The sequence below is a fragment of the Gymnoscopelus braueri genome (genome assembly GCF_963280865.1).
Source record: "Gymnoscopelus braueri genome assembly, chromosome: 16".
NCBI classification, from domain to species: Eukaryota; Metazoa; Chordata; class Actinopteri; order Myctophiformes; family Myctophidae; genus Gymnoscopelus; species Gymnoscopelus braueri.
This window is the reverse complement of record NC_137616.1, coordinates 12,287,379-12,308,172: the sequence shown is the minus strand read 5'-3', so window position 1 is coordinate 12,308,172 and position 20,794 is coordinate 12,287,379. Positions and strand designations below refer to the sequence as shown.

Genomic DNA, 20,794 nt, shown 5'->3' with positions numbered 1-20,794 from the left:
TTTGGATGAATGATGTTTGGTATCACAGGTTGAATCCATCCAGGTACATTAGTTCAACATACCATAATTGAAATGAAGCTTTCCCCACCAATGCACAGTGCATACCGTATTATGTCATCATCAGACAACCTATAAACAGTATGGTTTTCACTTTGCAAAGGTTCAGGGTCCCTTGGTCCCTTTGCGATTCCCATAGTCTTCTAGCTGGGTTCTGACATATTTTTGTTTACTTATGCATGATGGATGACAGCTCCAGAATCATGCTCTGAAAGAGACAAGCGCACACAGAATAAAAGTTATTGACCAATGACCACACGCAAAGAAATAGGATTATTTTGTTTCATTTCATATGCCTGAGACTGCACCGGACAGACATATTTTGCAACATTCAAATCAGCTCTGGACAAAATGTATTTGGCTCCCTGGTCTTCCTAAAAGGATGGGGGATTGCTTTTGTCTAACCTTCCAATGTATTTGTATTTAGCTCTGCTAGTGGCAGGGATGTCTGTCGGTTTGCTGGTCGGTCCATCCAGTAATTTAGTCCCAAACAAGATATCGTGAAAACTACTGTGCAGTGTGCAACTTCATTCTCCCTGTAAGATGAACCCTACTGATTTTGGTGACCTCATGGGTCTGGGAATTTGTAGGTTCAATTTGAACCAAACATAGAAAAAACCTTAGATCCTCAGACCCACATGGCCTTTCTTCTAGCGCCAGTCTTAGGCCAAAATTTGCTGACCCTGTGACCACATTATACACTTATTTTCTGTTTTAAATTATGATACTTAATTTAACTTTACTTTATAGCTTTTGCTGTTGTTTACAATATCTGTTACTAATTCAGAGAACATACAATATTCATAAAGTAAATATTGTATATTCACTATGAAAGATATATTAGATCCAGAATTGGCACTAATAACTGGCCTATTAGGCGCAAGCAGGGCTTTTGTAGCCTGGCATAACGTGGATTCACTCTCACGTTCCTCCCGGTATCTGGGGAGGAACGTGAGAGTGAATCCACGTTATCAGTCTGGCCAATGCCAGGCTAGGGATTTTGCACTCAGTCTTGTTTAGTTGTACTTTATTGATCTCCATGGCTGTTGACCCATCTAACTATTAGGAGCAGTGGGCATCCACTGGCTATAGGGTCAGTGTCAGTGCACTGGCAGGAGTATGTCCCTGCATTCACCTCTTTTTTTTATGGAAACCCATTTGAACCGGATTTGAACTCGGGACCTTCTCACTGCGGGGCTATACAGTGCTAACCTCGGAGACATTGTGTCACGCCCAGTGTTGCATTGGTGAATTGGAAAGTGGTTGCACTCTATTTTAATGACGTCACACGCACGTCGCTTAACACCTCCACTACAGGTCACACAATGGACAATTGATATTGATATCTAGGCTCATTCCTATGTTAATCCTATGTGAATTCATGCTGGTGTGACAACCGGCGGTCGGCAGCCTTTGTTAACTTTGTTGAGGTGTGAATTTAAAGTTGTTTTAAATCTATGCATGTGCGTGCGCGTGCTCCTGTTCAAAAAGGTGGTTGCACGGTGTGTTAGGCTGTCCCAATGCAACCCTGGTCACGCCCTCATTTAGCAAAACCCCATATTTTGCAAAACTCTTTGTTTTTAACATTGCAAAAAATATCCTTGTTGTTGAATGATAGTGCACCTGTTAGTCTGTGCACAGTGGCCTATCTACCAGTGTTGATGTCGTCGCCAAAACTGCGACGAATTTTTTTCGTCAACTACCTTTTTTCACTGACGAAAACGAAATAAAAACTAAGCTATGATGACTAAAACTAAAAGCTAAATATATTGACTATTTCATCAACAAATAAAAAATAGACTAAAATGTTAGAGAAAGGACTAGTGTAGAAGAGATCCAGTACAACTAAAAGACAAGTCATTTTATGCTTGGCTGCTCTCAGATGTTGCGCTCTGAAAATAGCAGATCTACAAGCTCACAGCGTGTCGCGCTGCGACGTGTTGTGAGCTTGTAGATCGGGTATTTTTAGTATGCAACCGAGAGTACAAATATATTTTTTTACATGCCAAAATATTTTTTGTTGACTAAATCAACTGTAGATTTAGTCGACTATAATCTCATGATATTTAGTCGACTAAAACTAGACTAACAGTAAAACATTTCAGAGACTAAAATATGACAGACTAAATGGAATTTGATTCATAAGACTGGCTAAAACTCAATCAAAATTTGCTGTCAAAATCAACACTACTATCTACAAGGTGCTAGAAGTGCTTACCATCCTTCTGGTCGGTGGAGGGGGGCTCATGGGCGGGCTCTCCCCTTGCGACAGGCGTTGGGCCTCAATGTCTTTCCCACTCTGAGTATCTCCACTATTAGATGAACTCGTGATATTGGGTTCAGACATTCCCCGTGACATGAAACTAGCTTTCCTGGCGGTGGGGAAGGGCCCGAAGGGGACACTGTCGGCAGAGTCGCTCAAGTCACTTAAGTCCTTGCAGGCCTTGACCTTGCTATATTTGCGCTGGAGGTTCCGCAGGACGTCTCCGTGTGGCATCTCCATGTGACCGGCCGCCAGGGAAGGTCGTGGCTGTGCCGCGCTGCACCTCGGGTGAACGTTGGACTCGTCGCTGCTGCACGAGTTGTTCCTGTTCTTCTCCAAGGTGAATCGGCGCCCTGGGGGCCCCAGCTGCAGACCCTGAATATCAGCATGGCTTTGCAGCCGTGATTGCCTGGACAGCTGCTCGGCTTTGTAGGACGTGTTATTGTTGATGCTCGGCCTCCCCTGATGCTGAGGGCCTGGTGCCAAGGAGAGGGGGTTGGAGAGGGTCGAGCAGGGAGCAGCGTGCGAGACCTGCATCATCCCCTGAGGCGACGATTTGCCGAGCATGCAGACCTGCTGCACCAACGAGGTTTCCTTTGACCTAGATAGGCTCTCGTCGTCTCTGTATTGGTATCCGTACAGACTCCGCTTCATTTTGGTCACCCCGAGGTGGAATATCTCCAGGAGATTCAGAAACAAAGACACCCCGGCGATGACGAGCATGAAGATCATGAAAATGTTCTTCTCCGTCGGCCTCGACACAAAACAGTCCACGCTGTTGGGACAAGGGAGCCGCTCGCACTTGTACAGAGGGCTGAGGCCGATGCCATAAATCGCACACTGGCCAATGATGAAGCCCACCTCCACCACGGACCGGGTCAAGATATGGAAAATGTACGTGCGCAGCAGGGAGCCCCTGAGCGGAGCTTTCCTCAGTTTCTTCTGCTCGTCGAGCTTCTTGAGCTCGATCCTCTTGTTTGCGTCCTGGACAGGGTCCGTCCCCTCCGGCTGGGCCTTTAAAACCACTTTCTTCCTGAGTCTCTCCTTGTCCAGGGCCCTCAGTCGGTACAGCGCGTGGCCCATGTACACCAGCGACGGCGAGGACACGAATATGATCTGCAGCACCCAGTAGCGGATGAGGGATATGGGGAAAGCCTGGTCGTAGCAGACGTTCTTGCACCCGGGCTGCTCCGTGTTGCAGACGAACTCGCTCTGCTCGTCGTCCCACACGTCCTCAGCGGCCACGCCGAGGACGAGCATCCGGAAGATGAAGAGGATGGTGAGCCAGATCTTCCCCACGATGGTGGAATGTATGTGGACCTCTTCTAAGATGCCGCCCAAAAGATTCCAGTCCCCCATCTTGTTGTGTCACATAACTATTTCGCTGTAAAGTGCCCCGAGGAGAAAGCATGAGTAGTCATTTTAAAAGAGTTTCACTGGGATGTTGCTCAGCTTAATCAGTAATAACAAACAAAAAAGATTTTTTTTCCTCCAATGATATCAAATACTTACAGTATTTTGAGGACCTTTGCTCCACTTCACTCAACCTCGTTCACCTTTGGTAAGCCTACATTAGGGTTTCTCTTTCGTCCATGGGAGCCATCTCATGAGCTTCACTCATTGCAGAAGAATATTCAGCACTGTCCTAAATGCAAACTAGGGCTATAGAATGAAGTCATTGATTGGCCACGTGATAATGGCCCAAGGTTAACTGCCCCCACCCCGCCACTGTTAACAGCAGGATATCAAGTCAATACACAGTCACATGTAATATTTTTTAGCTTTAAAACATATTTTTATTAACATATATTATTATATTATCATTACCTATAGTAACCTTACAAACTTGAGTCTTTAACCCCCTTAATCATGTCATTATAGGCAAAACTCTTCAAATATTTAAAAACAAAAATTGGAACGATAGCTGATCTACGGCTATTTCTGAAGATGTTTTAAAGTATAAAATAGTGCTTGAGTGTTTAAAGTGCTATGACTACTTTAATGCAATGTCAGTGGCTGACACTTTTATCAATTATCCACAGTGGCCTAGCCTACATTTGATTTTGTTGTCTAATGGCCTTTGTTTATTTTTTTTAATTTATTTAATAAAATGTTTTAATACGTTGAAATACCTGGCATCGAACCCAAATCAGCCACGCACTGAACTCAAGTTTGGTTGTCTTGACTCCTACAGTAGTAGGCTAGTGGTTGAATCCAGCAGGTCGACTAGTGAGTTTCATGGCGCCCGCAGGCACTGGCCTCAATTTCCATGCTTGGTGGCCCACTTTGACAATACTGTGCAAACCTATTGCACTGCCTACCAGTGTGGCACGTCAGAATGTTGTTGTGTAGATCAGGGGTCTTCAACAGGGGGTCCGGGACCCCTAGGGGGTCCTCAGAGTTACTACAGGGGGGCCACCAAATCTTTGTGAGAGGATTTTTCTTTCTTTTTTTACATTAACCACTTGAACCCTAGCATTCCTTTTCTGAGGAGAACTTTAGCCAAAAATTGCAGATCTACAAGCGTTGTGAGCTTTTATCTTGTTTTATCTGAAACACAATTTTATACAATATAGAGGGGGTCCCTGCTTCATCTCTCTCTCTCAGCTAGAGGGTCCTTGGGCTGAAAAACATTGAAGACCCCTGGTGTAGATATTTATTATACTGTTGTTGACAACCACAGCTTCTTCTGTTTTTTTCATGAATGAAATTAAATTCTGTTTATGGCTGCAACTAACAGTTATTTCCATTATTAATCTCTGGTTATATTTATCTGTATTCAGTTATCCACTTAAATCCTTGAATTGACCGGGGTCACCCAGAGGTCTATACTTGGTGCCGTCCTTTTTTCTTGCTAGACTTAATCTCTTTTCCGAGAAAAGCTCATAATGCCTCTCGTCACGACATGTTGTGAGCTAGATCGGCTATATTCAGTGAATGTTCAGGCTATTATTATGACATGCCCAGAATAGGGACGCTATAGGGTTTATATGGTTAATATATGCCATTAATTTAACCATGAAATGATGGTAAACCATTGTAATAAAGTACAAAAAATGGTAAATGCTCATCATGTTATCTGAACCCAGACTGCCAAATTGCTTAACATTTACACAGCAGTCAAAAACATGGCTTCATTTTAAATCAAAATCCCTCACGTTGGGTAAGTCGTGGGCTAAATGGCACACATGCAATGTGACATGCTGCATCAACTAAACCCTTTAGTTATTCAATCACTGAAGTAGTATTTTCTGTACAGTGATCAATCCAGTTCACCCCTAAGTTAAAGTAATGTATTAAACCTAGTTAAATAATCAACTATAGTGAGCACTCACAAGGATAAATAAATAAATGTTTATTTTCAGTGAAGAAATATGTACAATATTCACAATGTTGATTCAACTTTGTTCACAACAGAAGGGATAATTAAGAGGCAACACATTCATTTCTATTAACATATAGACATGAATAATTATATATGAAAATCTTATCAACCTTCAGCAACACCACACAACACACACTTATATTACACATTTTTACAGATTGCTTATAAAATAGTCCTTTTTGTCAAATGGTCCAGACTGCCTCTGCTTGGACTCACAGCGTATAGCATGTATTCAGGAAAAAACAAGAAAAGAAAATCAAGTAGTTTCTATTCTTCAAATGAGGACAATGGATTAAGACACCGTCAACAAGTCAACAGAAATGACTTTATGATTATTGTACAATCTTGCAAAAGTTTCCATAAAAATGGTAGAAATTAAAAGGAAACTGGAAAAAAGAAAGAAAAAACAAACACTGCAATAATGATATGTGTTAAAAGGTTCTTTTGAGGTTAATGAAGCATGCAATTAAAACACGTTGACTGCAATTATGCAAGTGAAATAGCCCTTTGTGTTGACTTCACAAAGTCCCAATTCAACCTGGTTTCTTTTGTGTGGAAATATTTCTAACTACATTTTCCATGGTGTGCTGTGCACCAACTTTTGAGTAACTGGTGTTCCTGCAGGTGAGCAAAACACTTGTTTTGTTTGTGACTGGACACACGCCGAACATGTAAATAAGAGCCCGTTTGTTATGACAGCTAGAGGAACAAGTCATTCAATTCTCACTGCAAGTCCATTTCCAAAAGACAGAAGTGTGTGATTATTCAATTCACACATGTAGACCATCATTTCACCAGTGAGTAGTAAAACAATATGCATAAGTGACTGCCTTTGCAAAGAAGCATGAGCATTATCTCTAAAGGACAGATAAAACGTTGACCCATCGGCAATTATCTTGGCCAGACACTTGAAGTCCTTCTTGAAAATCAAATAACCGGTGTCTTGCAAAAGAACACTTGACAGGACATATGAATGATGATGCTCACATGTGACTTAACACAAGCCATCTTAACTAGGCCACCATGCATTTAGATCAGCTTCCATTCCCCCAATAAGTCTTCAGGGAACGCTTCAACCATAACTTCATATCATTTGTGCTCTTTATAAGATGGCACCATTTCTGTCTACTCACTCTGTACCAAGGGGGGGGGGGCTGTGGACAGTTCAGAAACCTGCCTATTGTTTGAAATTACCACAGATCATCAGAAGGCAAACATAGTCCACCTTAGACACAGAGCGTGTGGACAGAAAATGTCACTATACCATATTGAGCATTAGTGAGGACCCATGTATAGAGATGTTGAAAAAGGCAAAACATTCCTGTGTGAATGGCCCAATACACTGACGACATTTTATAATTTAAAACACTTTTTCACACGTTCCATTCATTCTCAAAAGGAATCAGCTCTCCATCGTCCCTCGTTTCTTAAAAAGCTTCATGAGTTGAGTAAACCTCTCAGCAATCTAAAGAGAAAAAGAAAACAGTTAGGCTACTGTAGCTCTCATCAGGACTACAAACTCCAGTATTATCATGCCATGAAATTACAAGAATACTGTGTCATAGACATACCTGACTCGATGGCTTGTTAAGCTTTTCGGCCAATTCAGAGAATGTTTCTCGTGAGGCACCTTTCATTTTGAGGTCAAGCAGAATGGCTCGATCTTCATCTCTTTAACAACAAAAATCAACAAGACAGACAGTTATGACTTTTCATAAGATACCAATTTGCAAAGTAGGTGAAATGGAACATATACGTATATGGATATACTACTTTACTTGATTATTTTAAGCCTCAGAAAACATTTAAATATGCATAACCAGCTGCCGACTAACCTGGTCCATGCCATCACTACTTCTCCCTTTTTCCTGATGACATTCTTGGCTGACAGAGTGTTGGGGGATAATGATGGAGATGGGGATTTGTCCTCATTCTTCTCTGCCTTTGAGCTTTTCTTCCCTTTGTGCTTTGTGCTTTTGGAGACCTTCTCTTTCTTGTTGTTCTCCTCCTGTTTGGCTCGCTTTGATTTAGATTTGTCCTGGTGCTTCTTCCGTTTTTTGCCAATCTCACAATCCCTCTCGTCCCTCTCTGGCATGCTGCTTACTTCCTTTGAAATGCTTGGGGTCGTTTCAGCCATCGTTGAACGCGGCGTTTCGTTGCTTGATGAGTCTGACAGACGTGATGGCAGGACTTTGTCGCTTCGCTTTGACTGTGAGCTTTCTGTGAGGTCGTTCAGGCCATGAACTGAACGTGGAGGAGTTTTTGAGCGGCTTTTCGTTTTCCTCGTGGAATCATCCGAGACCTTCTCCTCCTTTTTGAACCGCTTTGATTTAGATTTTTTCTGGTGCTTCTTCCGTTTTTTGCCACTCTCACGAGCCTTCCTGTCACCACTCTCCGGCGTGCTGCTTACGTCCTCTACAATGCACAAGGTTCTTTCGGACATCGTTGAACTCTCCATTTCGTCGCTTGATGAATCTGACTGATGTGATGGCGGGACTTTGCTGCTTCGCTTCGACTCAGAGCTTTCTGTGAGGATGTTCAAGCCGTTAACTGAAGGTGGGAGAGTTTTTGAGGGGCTCTTCGTTTTCCCTGAGGAATCTTCTGACAAAACACTTGTTGAGGAATTTGTCATTTTATGAGCCGACTCATCTGACGACAGAGGCGTCTCTCTAGGTTTGGCTTCTTCTTCCGTTAACGTTCGACTCAAGCTGTCATCGGCGGTGAGGGTGACATCAGCGTCGGCTGCCGCCTGGCGGATCTTCAGGATGAAGTGATCGTTGGAGTTCTCCATCACCACCGCCTGCATCTGCAAATGAGGCTTGAACTGGAACAAGGGCGTGGCCAGCGACTCCATGGTCACGCTGCTGCTGGACGCGCAGCTGGAGTTGTCCGAGTCGAGTGCGAGGTGAATGTCCTGCTCCGAGGCGTCGTCGCAGTCCTGCATGGCGTCCTCGCTGAAGTGAGCGCTGATGACGCTCTCTGGGGTGGAAATCAGCTCCATGGTCATTGGATAATCCTGCAGGAAGCTGAGGTGACTGTCAGACTTGAGGGGCGATGGAATAGTGAGAGAGAGGGCCAGATCTTCAGCTAGAATGGAAAAGGTCCTCCGTTGTTGCGCCGTACTGGACTGTGGCATTGCCGTGCTGACAGAGGGCACCTCTAATAAACAGTTGTCGTCAAACAAAGCCGGATTTAGCGGGCGCTGAAGTTTTGACTGCGGGGAGAGCATCCTGCTGCGGGGCGAAATGCTTGGCCATCTTGCGATAAATTTTGTGGGAGTGGTGAATTTGGATGGAGATGTAAATTTAATTGGGGTGGTAATACTAATGAGACTGTCGCCTTCTTTCCTTGGGGTACCGAAGGTCCAGGCAGTGCTTCGACTGTCCCCGGCAGACTGTCCCTCTAGCAGGTCCGATCCTTGTAACAGACACTTAAATATTTCCCCCATTTGTGAGTCCCTCGCTAGGTTGAATGTTAGGCTGGACGCTTGCTGTTCCGTGAGGATTTCGAAATCTCCCCCCTGAAAAGAGCTATTTTGAGAGCGAATCATAGATATCCTGCTACTTTTCTCTGGAGTTGAAGGAATACTTTTTAATGTCACCACAGATTGTGTGATAGGCTGAGCCTCAGGACTACTGTCTTTTCCCACCTGGGTCATTCTGATATCTTTACCTCTACTTCCGAGGCCTGTCTTGCAAGGGGCAACGAAATTAGGCTTGATTCTCCTCATGGCGGTTTGAACAGGTCGCTTATCCTTTTGTGGACTTCTAAAATTTGGAAGCACACGTGGAGGAGAACGAATGGGTGTTTTCTTCTTTCTGCTAGGCTCCTTGTCCTTAGTGGTTACTTTTGCTGGGTGGTTCCCTACTTTTGCTGTATAGTTTCCCTCTGTTGGCTTACAATAGCTGGTCAGTGTTTCACAAATTTCCTGGAAAAGGTACTCGAGTTGAACATTGACAAACTCCCACAATTTCTGCTTCAGATCAGTGGCCTGTTGATCAAAGATGCGGTTGACAATACCGTTGTTTGACAATTTCATAAAGACAGTGGTGATCATTTTCCGGAGCTTGGATTTCAGCTCTACCACTTGACTGCATATTTTGTCAAGTTTGGCGCCGTCCACAAACTCTAAAAAAGATGTGTGGTAATTCTCCATTCTTCCAAAGAAGCTCTTCTTCGGGAACATTTTGTGTTGCTTCATGTACTTTGTTCTGATCTGATCGCGCACGTTCTTGAAAGTTGCCATTACTTCTTCCATGCTGGAGAAAGAGGTAGGGGAAGCTGTTGGACAAACGGTTTTGAAGCGCCAATGCAACCTCGTGGGGCTTTCCGACACGGCGGCCACAGTGTCACGCATTTCTTTTGAAACAACCCGTTTGCTGGATATCTTTTTGCAAGACCTAGAGGCCGACTGGGGACTCTCCTCGTCCGTGGTGGGCCTCGCTGCTTCAGGCCTCTTGGGAGAGGGAAGTGGAGAAGGTGTAGTAGCTCCTTCCTCACTTTCACTGATGATCTCTCCTTCCTCCAATTCCGTGTCGGAGACGCTGGAAGGAACATCGGAGATATTGTCGGCTTTGTTGTGCGATTCGTGTTCAAGAGAACTCGGATGCTTGTTCTCTTTGTTCACGCCCAACTTCCTGGAATTGACATCGTCAGCCGTGCTGGAGAATTCTGTAAAGGGGAAACAAAGCCATTATTTTACATTGCCATCAAATGATGTAATAGTACTGCAAAGGAACTAATGAGAATGTCTTGTAATCATTGTAATAGGGTAGGGTGATATGAATGCCCTCATGACATTTGGTATCAATATTTGATATCAATAGTCATATTTTTTCTAAACTCAAGTTATATAATTCAACAATATAGTATCTCTGTGTTGTATGTTTTGTCCTATTCTAATATATATATATATTTTTTATCTTGCAATAATATTTATGTTGGTCGGCCGAAACACAATTATCTTAAACTGGATTGCCAATGGACTCCTACTGATTGTGGTCACTATTAGGCCAACATTTCCACTTGCACACAAGACATCTCAAATTCAAATGGCCAGATTGCCTAAACAATTTGCATTCAAGCTCATTGAACTGAATCACCATTCCCTTTACACCAAAAGAACGACAGATCATTTCTCTGAAAGGGGTATTTAATTTGTTTTAAGCTGTTTGATTCAATATTTAGATATACTGTAAGAACATTCAAATTCAGCTCCAGGTAAACCAAGTGAGACTCATTGAAAACTGATACTGTCCTTCTAATGCATGAGGGGACATGTTTGATTACTTTTTTCATTTTAAATGTCTACAATTTGTAAATGAAAACAATAATATGTAAAATATCAGTGACCAGAACCAGGGAAGTGTGTTTTCAATGAGTCTAAAATGGTTAATGTGGAGTTTGATGTTGATTGGGCTTACAGTATATAGGAGGGTGGCATGTCTTAGCAAATGAATATAAAAATATTGAATCAAGCAACTTGAAAACTGTCCAGGGTACATGCAATAGTCTGAGTGGACGTGTGACAATGAAATGAGAAGAAAAGTGTTTTAAAGTGAAATACACCTTTAGTATTAAGCATATTTTAACCATGTCAAAAGCATTTTTGATATTTTGTTACCTTTGTTAAGACTTTTTACATGAGGTGGCTTGCCAAGACAACGCAGCTGACTTCTCCTGACTAGCTGAATTGGGCTCCGAAGCGGGCTTATGGCATCAGGGATGCTCTTCAGACTGGTCAGCATGCGCATCATGGAGTCTTCATCATGGAGCACTGGCTTGTAACTGGAAGGCTCAACGACATTCTTCTCTTTCTCTAGATGACCTTTGCTAAAACTGCAGTCCTTTTTCGGTGTGGCAGCGAGAGTGTTTTTGAGAGCTTTTTGCACCTTTTGAGGTGCCATCTCCTCTGTCGTGCTGCTTACTTTGGACACACCAATGCAGCCTGTGGATGAACTGGGCTCACTTGCATTAGCATCGACACCTTTCTCCATCTGTGTGAAGACATAAATGGCCTCATCTAGACTCACCCTGGCTGCTTTAGGGAGCTCTTCTGGGCTTATTGAACTGGACACGGCATCCACATCTTTGGAACCATCTTCCATGCGTGCGTCTTTCTCGTGGTTTGAATTTGATGAAGCGGGTGGAGGTGGGGGTTGTTGGCAGACATCGGGCAGGACACGGGGTGAGGCACGTCGGGGTTCTGGGTCGACCTTTCCAGTAGCATCGTCAGAAACTGGATTTTCCCTTGAACATGAGTCGACTGGATCTTCTCTGGCCGTGTCCACAGGTGGAATTCTGTCAGCCGTAGTTGTAGGGGTCTCCACGCTTGAACCGAGCTCAATGGGCTCGGCAAAGCCAATAGCCTCCACATTTTGACTTTCAGGAATTATTTGCGGTGGGGTTTTAGCACTTTCTGTGGAATTGCAAGTGTTGTTTTCTGAAATACTTTCACCCTCGCCAGTGAGACGAGCTGGAACCGCCAGATGTCCAGAGTCAGCTAATTTCTCGTCTGCAGCCAAGTCCATATTTTCTATTGTGGTTTTTGAGCTACTATGACTATCTGGAGCATTTGAGGTTAAATTCTCAGTACATTGATCATTTGTAGCTTTGGACAAAAGAGTAGACACTGAGGTAGTTTGAAGATTACCATCCTCGGGTTGCTCCCTGACCACATCGCTTTCAGTCTGAGCTTTGTGCATTTCCGCGGCTGCTTTTTCATCACATTTTGAGTCACGTTCCACTCCATCAGCCATTTCAGTAGTAGCGGGGCTAAGATTGTTTACAGCCGCATACACCTTTGGAGGTTCGTCACCTTCCGCATTCGTCTCCATCTCCACACAACTGCTCTCCGCTTCATCTAACACATAACAGTCTTCAATATTGGGCAGGTCACTGTCATCTAATGGTTCGCCTTGTGGCAGTTCATGGGACGGCGCAGTGTCTTTATGGCTGCTGTCTATGAGTAGCAATGTTTTCTTAATTGGTGAAACGGTAAGGTTCAGTGTTTCCATGAAGCACAATTTCCTGTTTGGACTATTTTCCTCCACACAGCTCTTCTCTGCCACCTTAAGATCATCAGAATGGCGATGTGCGTGTTTTTTGTGCCTTTTCTCTTTTTTCTTCCTGTGGACTTTCATTTTATCCGGGCTGCGTTCTTTCGATCTTTTCTTTTCGCTTCCTTTGCTTCTCCCCGACGAGGTGCTCCCATTTTCCCCCTGCCTGGCATCGTCACCCTGCCCTCGCCTTCTCTCCTCTTTCCTCTGGTGGTCCCGCAGAGGAGGACTGGCCTCGCTCCTCTGCTTGGCGGACCGCTCGCTGTTTTGATTCAAGCTGGACAGCTTCCGCTCCCTAGAGTCTGAACTAGTACTCCTGCTGTGTCCATCCGCATGGCTAGTTCTTCTGTGATCTCGACTCCTGGCAGTAGCAGAGGAAGATCCACTATGTTCGGGAACCGATGGTGTGAGTTTGGCCTCACCGAGCCTCCGCTCTTCACTTCTAGCAACCGTGTCTTCAGAGAGCTCGTTACATGCTTTGCCGAGTGAGCGATCTGCCAGTGAGCTTTTAGGCCTCTCGGATCTGTGGAGCAGCTCGACGTCTGTGTGCTTTCTGCTTTTATGGGACTTGAGGTCATACTTCCCTGCGTCCTTCTCTGCTCGATGAGACCTGGTTTTCTCGGGCAAGATACATTCCCTGTCGGTCTCCATGTTGTCCTTCTCCGCTCGACGAGACCTGCTTTTCTCTGGCATGTTACATTCCCTGTCGGTCTCCATGTTGTCCTTCTCCGCTCGACGAGACCTGCTTTTCTCGGGCATGTTACATTCCCTGTCGGGCTCCATGCTGTCCTTCTCTGCTCGATGAGCCCTGGTTTTCTCGGGCATGTTACATTCCCTGTCAGGCTCCATGTTGTCCTTCTCTGTTCGATGGGACCTGGTTTTCACAGGCATGTGACATTCCCTGTCGGGCTCCGGCTTGTCTTTGTGTCTCCGATCTGTCGAGTCGGATGTTCTTCGATCTTTACATTTATCGTCCCTGTGCTTAGGTTGCTTCAGTTTGTCTAACTCGCCGAGTGCAGATGACGACGAACCGCATTTGGATTTGCCAACGGAAGAATCTGCCGTTTTTTCCACAGCCTCCCTTGATGAACGGGTGTGGGAGTGCGGCCGTGAGAGTTTTGCGTCGATGCACGAGGGGTCAGGTTGACGGGTAGAGCCTTCCGTTCCTCTACCGGGAAGCTCAGGCAGAGTCCTTTGACGTGGTTTTTGCTTGGGGGTTGACGTCGTCGGAGGTGGAGGATGTCGGGGTGGAGCAGACGACTGTGGAGGAGTGGGCTGGGGTGGAGGTGGTGGGGGTGGAGGATCTGAGGGTGGCAGAGGAGGCTGGGGTGGACGAGGCGGAGGAGGTTGGGGTGGAGGAGCTGATGACGACAGAGGATGCTGGGGTGGACGAGGTTGGGGTGGAGGAGCTGATGACGACAGAGGATGCTGGGGTGGACGAGGTTGGGGTGGAGGAGCTGATGACGACAGAGGATGCTGGGGTGGACGAGGTTGGGGTGGAGGAGCTGATGACGACAGAGGATGCTGGGGTGGAGGAGCTGATGACGGCAGAGGATGCTGGGGTGGAGGAGCTGATGACGGCAGAGGATGCTGGGGTGGACGAGGTTGGGGTGGAGGAGCTGATGACGACAGAGGATGCTGGGGTGGACGAGGTTGGGGTGGAGGAGCTGATGACGACAGAGGATGCTGGGGTGGACGAGGTTGGGGTGGAGGAGCTGATGACGACAGAGGATGCTGGGGTGGAGGAGCTGATGACGGCAGAGGATGATGGGGTGTACGAGGTGCGGGTGGAGGAGCTGCTGACGGCAGAGGATGCTGGGGTGTACGAGGTTGGGGAGGAGCTGATGACGGCAGAGGATGATGGGGTGGAGGAGCTGATGACGGCAGAGGATGCTGGGGTGTACGAGGTTGGGGAGGAGCTGATGACGGCAGAGGATGATGGGGTGTACGAGGTGCGGGTGGAGGAGCTGATGACGGCAGAGGATGATGGGGTGTACGAGGTGCGGGTGGAGGAGCTGATGACGGCAGAGGATGATGGGGTGTACGAGGTGCGGGTGGAGGAGCTGATGACGACAGAGGATGATGGGGTGGACGAGGTTGGGGTGGAGGAGCTGATGACGACAGAGGATGCTGGGGTGGAGGAGGCTTGCTGGTGAAGCTGGTTGAAGAGGTCATTCTGGTTGAGCCTGGATCCATCCCTCCATTCATACGAGGCTGATAACGAGAATAATCTCTCCCTGAACTGAGGAGTCAAGTAAGGGATAACAAATCAGTGCAGGCAACATAGTTGCACGATTATGAAAATAACGTCATTTCGAGCATGATTATAAAATCACAAAGGTATTGTAAATACACAATAATTTGTACAGACTGTTACCTATAGAGCTCAAAGTTCTATTTTACACATTACAATGTATTCCAATCTCTGAATACATTTCCTTAGGTTAATACTATAAAGGGCAATTCAATGTTAACTGGGCTGCAACGTGTTCCCAAAACGTACCTTTTGTTCAACCTCTCAATTTCCTCATCCTTTCTGAGCACCTCTTGCCTAGCAGTTCTCAACAGCGCAGAGATGTTCTTTTTGAGGCGGTTGTTTTCAGTGTTCAATCCTGTATTCTACAGAAGGAGAGAACAACAGGAAAAGAGAAAAATCTGGTCAATATTTTAACCACTTAAGCCATATTTTCATACTTTGTCACACGGGGAAAATAGCCAATCTACAAGCCCTCTACACATCGCATTGCGAAGCATAGTTAGCTTGGAAATCAGCTATTTTCACTACTTTTGAAACTCTGAATAATGACAACATGCCCCAAATAACATAAATGACCTGCCATTTCTTTTCCCAAAAATGTGTCACAGAAGACATCAACTTACAATGTATGTTTTGACACAATGTCTCATTACAGTGATTAGTGCCCTATAGGCATGCTGATGAGGCAATAACCCCATATCTCTCTATGAACATTATTCCTATCTAGATCTACAAACAAAACAAAACAATCACTACATATGTATCGGGGGTGAACAGTTATATGTTCCATACTTCTTTTAAGCTTTCAAAATAAGCAAACCTGTGTTTCCATCTGCTCTAGTCTCTGACGCAACTCTTCAATCGTGTTATGAGCTGCTTGAAATCTCGCCTTCAACTGGAGAGAAAAAACAAACGGTTATGATTTAACATGATTTATGCTCACATATTAACCTTATAGTTCTAATACATGTAGTCTTGCCTTTTTTAAACAAAATATACCAGAGCAATCTTGTTTGTGAAATTTTGTATTGAGGGTTTATGACAACAAATAAATGTCAAACCTCATCATGAGAAGATTCTCTGCTCCGCTGTTCCTCTGTGATCACTTCTTCATATAAATCCATTGACTTGTGCAGCCGAGGAGAGAGGAGAGAAGGCCTCTCTGCAATAAAACATCAGACAATCAATTACAGTGATTGATTCTCTGTTGTAAAGGGGTTCTAAGCAATAAACCCACGAGACAATCAATTACCAATAAATTGTTACATTATTTTTCTAGATCCAAGAGGGGTATCCATATACCAAGGGTATTGTACAACATGTATGAAAATCAATCGTCACAAGCCAATATCCAGAGATACTAGATGATCTTCAAGATTAGACGGACAAATCGTATATAAATATTTACGTATTCTTTATAATGAATCACAATTTCACAAGTAATTTGTCTTCAACTAATCTCTCAGGACACATTCAGCAAAAAAAAAAAGGATTCCCACATTGGTCTTCAACAAATCAAGACAAACTTGGCAACATTTCAGCACTTCATCACAGCATCTCAATCTTAAATCTTTTCCTTTTCTCGCACAGAAAAAGGTTTGGGCTCTAATAGAGAAAATGGATTAGGTTCCAGTCATTTTACCTGCAACGCTTGGACTATCCAGCCCAGAATATATATCCACAGAATCCTCATTGTGCATAGTGGTTAGGACTGTGTGAAGGCATAGAAGAAAAGTTAATAACACACAGAAAAGGCCATGGAACAGTGTAATAAGCCATTTATTATATTACAAACTGGAATGGCTTCATGCAGAGTTGCGGATGAAGACCATTACAAACTGAACTAGACACTGTGAATGTAATGTTATATGTTATATAAATTATTCTTACGGCTGGGGACAGCATCCATGTCATCGTACATCTCATCCATTCTTTCAAATCTGTCTCTGGTCACTTTACTTCACACGAGGTACCTGGTAAACACAACAGCAACAAAGTGGTCTCATGAGCAAATCCACACTGCATCCAATAGAAAAGATTTAAAGATCTACTCAGGGGTTTCAAACTCACTTGGGGGTGGTTGGGGGCCAGATTGGTCAATTTGAAGTGAAACACACATTGCCGTGTCAAAGCCAACATTTACATCTGCAGTTTCTGGTGGTCTAATGTGTGGCTATTGTTCTCAGGTTTTAGCTATAGATCACCTGAGAGCCCAAATATTTTTAGATTGTAAATAGCTACACAACAATTTTTTATGAAGGCCTATAACGTTGTTCATTAATAATAATAAATCATAAAGATCTAGCCATATGACAGACATAACCCCAACCGGGTTGGGCAGTGCCGGCTTAATGGAAGGGTTTTAGGTGCTGCAGCACAGGGCACCAACCTGGGGGGGGCACCAAACGGTGGGGAGAAAGTGAAAGAAGACTCGTAGCACCGGACACCACAAAGGGTTAGGTTAATACACCTCTGGGGTTGGGGGCATGTCTGTCATATGGCTAGATATGAATATGGTCATATTCATTTGCCTTGCTCTTAATAAATTGTAATTTTTTTCACGTGAGACGGAGTGCCTTGGAATTCTTTTCTTTTTAAGTCAGCATTTTCACACCTTTTTGGCAAGCAGTACTTCTTTGGAAATCCTTTTTGTTTATATGATCCTACCTGTGTCACCAAAGAGCACCTATCTCAGAGCCACTGAATGATCCCTGCAGCGCTTCTCTCTCTTTCATTTTGAATTATGTAGGATACTTTCAGCTTTAAGAATATCTAGATTCTACTAGAACATGGATGAATACAGTAGTAGCTTTCGCTTAATCTGAGCTTCCATTGTTGACAAATAAAGTAACACCCGATTCCTGGCCAAGCTAGCTTGGTTGTCATGCTCCAAACTAACACAATATAAATTTGATTGGATCTCAAACGTTTTATTCATTTGGTTCCATTTGTACACTCAGTTACAGGTCTGTAAGGGTCCACTAGGAACCCTCTCAAGGAACCCTTGAGAACCACTGAATTAGACTAAGTCTACTGTTATGAAAGATGAATCTGACATTAAAGGAATACTATAAGTATCTTATATTACCATGAACATTTTAGCCCAAATGTATGACTGCTGTTTGCATTTCTGTCTAATAAAGTATTCAAACAATCAATCTAGTCTGAGGATAGCCCTGAAACATGACTGTCATACCATGACAGTCATGGTGCCGAGTCCCCCTGGTCTAAAGTTGTGTTCGATTTTTTCACATTGCCATCTCTCACATAAACGTTCAGATTTCAAATATAAAGTGCTTACCACCGAGCCACGGATGTTACAAGGCGATGCGGACCGCGATGAGTACCCGTATCTCCCGTATTGTTCAATAAAAAGCATTTTAATCCCATCGCCGGCCATTTTCTTTTTTTCTTTTTTTTTGTTTTGTAATGTATCAGAGTGCAATACACCTCCCAACCATTAGTGTCGCATGGTTGAAAGTATCTGAGACAATTTGGAGAAAATGGCCGGCGATGGGATTAAAATGCTTTTTATTGAACAATACGGGAGATACGGGTACTCATCGCGGTCCGCATCGCCTTGTAACATCCGTGGCTCGGTGGTAAGCACTTTATATTTGAAATCTGAACGTTTATGTTTATGTGAGAGATGGCAATGTGAAAAAAATCGAACACAACTTTAGACCAGGGGGACTCGGCACCATGACGCTTGTATACAAGCGTCATGTGAACCATGGCTAGTCTGAGGACTGCTATAGCACTGGAAGGCAGTTGACATTTGCATTTCAATTAAATGTAGCATAATTAGCCACTAACCAGACACAAAGAGATCAGTGCGAAACCACACAGTGCCAAGAGAACTTTCACCTAAGACTTGTGTCCGTCCATTGTATCCACTCCCTACCTCCGTTTAGTTGTGTGTTACAATAACTGACTGTTATTGTATAAATCATGTTATTTTGGAAACAGCCAAGCTAGATGATCTTGGCCATGGCTACGCTTTCATTCTAAACGATGGAAACTCTGAGAGCTTAAGTTACTGAGCACAAGTGCACACCACAAGACATGTGTGGACTTTCAACCTGGCGTGCGCGTCCCTAAAGTTTGGGGATGAGCCGCATGACATAATAAGCAAAACATTAAAACAATAACGAAATTAGCAGCTTTACAAGCATGTAGATCGGCTGTTTTCACTAATCATTTTGAAAGTATAACATGATATGGCTGAGTGTGGTTAACCTCTGCTCAAGACCCTGACATTTACACATGCATTAAAACGTTAACCGTTACCTATAAACCCAAAACACAAGAGAACAGCACGAAAACCATCTTGGATCAAGACTATCATAGATGTATTTGATCGATTTTGACATTTTTATATCTACGATAGATAAGAAGGTATAACTAAGTCACGAGTCAGACTCGATAGAATACATATATAGTCTTGAATCCAAGGCTATAACGAAACCACAATGTCTGCAACATGTCGGCCAGGAAACGTACTTACTATTATTCATAATAACAAATGCCGATCCCCGCCTGCTGCTACAGTTGGCTGTTGTTTGGTGTTATATTGATCCCTGGCTGCTGTTATTATTGTTTACAAAGGGGCTGCGGTGCGTCGCGCCAACTCTTCATTGTACAGGAAGTAGCGACATGATTTCCCGCGGTCTGTCTGTCTGCTGTCAGCGAGGAGGAGGAGGAATGTTTTCCATGTGTATTCCCACCAAAACAAGCACGTTATAACGCTGAGATACAGCTGGATGTGGCTGAATTACCCTGCTCGAACCTTATCGGATGCCACGCACAAGGGACAGACGAAGAGAAAGGCGTTTTCAAGCTTAAAATAGGGCGTCTTTTGGGTTTTTTGGTGTGCAGTTGAGTCGCTTCTTCTTCCTCCAGCCCAGAGCAGAGCCGTTCACACTGTTGCCAGATTGTGCGAGAGAAATAAGCAGCCAGGTCTATGAAAACAAGCCCTAAAGAAGCGACTATTAGGCCAGTGGTTCTCAAACTTTTTCATGTCAAGGACCCCCAAATTGACACTTATTAGCCCGCGGACCCCCATTTGAAAAGATATGCCAGGGACCCCCATAAGAGAAGATTTTTACGGCTCTCTAGCAGTGATTCTCAACCATTTTAATTTCAAGGACCCCCCAGTTTGACATGCAATAGGCTACGGACCCCCATTTAATGGCATTTCTATCTCTGGGACGCCATTTTATATTGTAAAATCAATGTTAATTTAACTCTGAGAGTGTACAAATGGAACCAAATGAACCCGTTAGGGTCCATTTGGTTCTAGCCCTGAAACATGACTGTCATACCATGACAGTCATGGTGCCGAGTCCCCCTGGTCTAAAGTTGTGTTCGATTTTTTCACATTGCCATCTCTCACATAAACATAAACGTTCAGATTTCAAATATAAAGTGCTTACCACCGAGCCACGGATGTTACAAGGCGATGCGGACCGCGATGAGTACCCGTATCTCCCGTATTGTTCAATAAAAAGCATTTTAATCCCATCGCCGGCCATTTTCTTTTTTTGTTTTTTTTTGTTTTGTAATGTATCAGAGTGCAATACACCTCCCAACCATTAGTGTCGCATGGTTGAAAGTACCGGAGACAATTTGGAGAAAATGGCCGGCGATGGGATTAAAATGCTTTTTATTGAACAATACGGGAGATACGGGTACTCATCGCGGTCCGCATCGCCTTGTAACATCCGTGGCTCGGTGGTAAGCACTTTATATTTGAAATCTGAACGTTTATGTTT

At 44.1% G+C, this 20,794-nt stretch overlaps 2 protein-coding genes across 2 annotated transcripts; both read right to left on the bottom strand.

The window, feature by feature from the left end:
• Nucleotides 1-226: 226 nt before the first annotated feature.
• gja10b (gap junction protein alpha 10 b) lies at nucleotides 227-3,679 on the bottom strand (the record flags this gene model as incomplete). Its single annotated transcript, XM_080452677.1, has 2 exons — nucleotides 227-265; nucleotides 2,276-3,679. 2 exons carry the CDS (start codon nucleotides 3,677-3,679, stop codon nucleotides 227-229), a joined length of 1,443 nt encoding a protein of 480 aa, XP_080308803.1.
• Nucleotides 3,680-5,660: 1,981 nt separating this feature from the next.
• On the bottom strand, nucleotides 5,661-19,921 carry casp8ap2 (caspase 8 associated protein 2). Its single transcript, XM_080452550.1, has 10 exons — nucleotides 19,528-19,921; nucleotides 16,911-16,993; nucleotides 16,663-16,731; nucleotides 16,082-16,182; nucleotides 15,841-15,915; nucleotides 15,267-15,382; nucleotides 11,329-15,005; nucleotides 7,541-10,376; nucleotides 7,277-7,376; nucleotides 5,661-7,170 (listed from the first exon to the last, which is right to left on the bottom strand). The coding sequence occupies exons 2-10, from the start codon at nucleotides 16,948-16,950 to the stop codon at nucleotides 7,108-7,110; spliced, it is 7,077 nt and encodes a 2,358-aa protein (XP_080308676.1). The 5' UTR covers nucleotides 16,951-16,993; nucleotides 19,528-19,921; the 3' UTR covers nucleotides 5,661-7,107.
• Nucleotides 19,922-20,794: the final 873 nt, after the last annotated feature.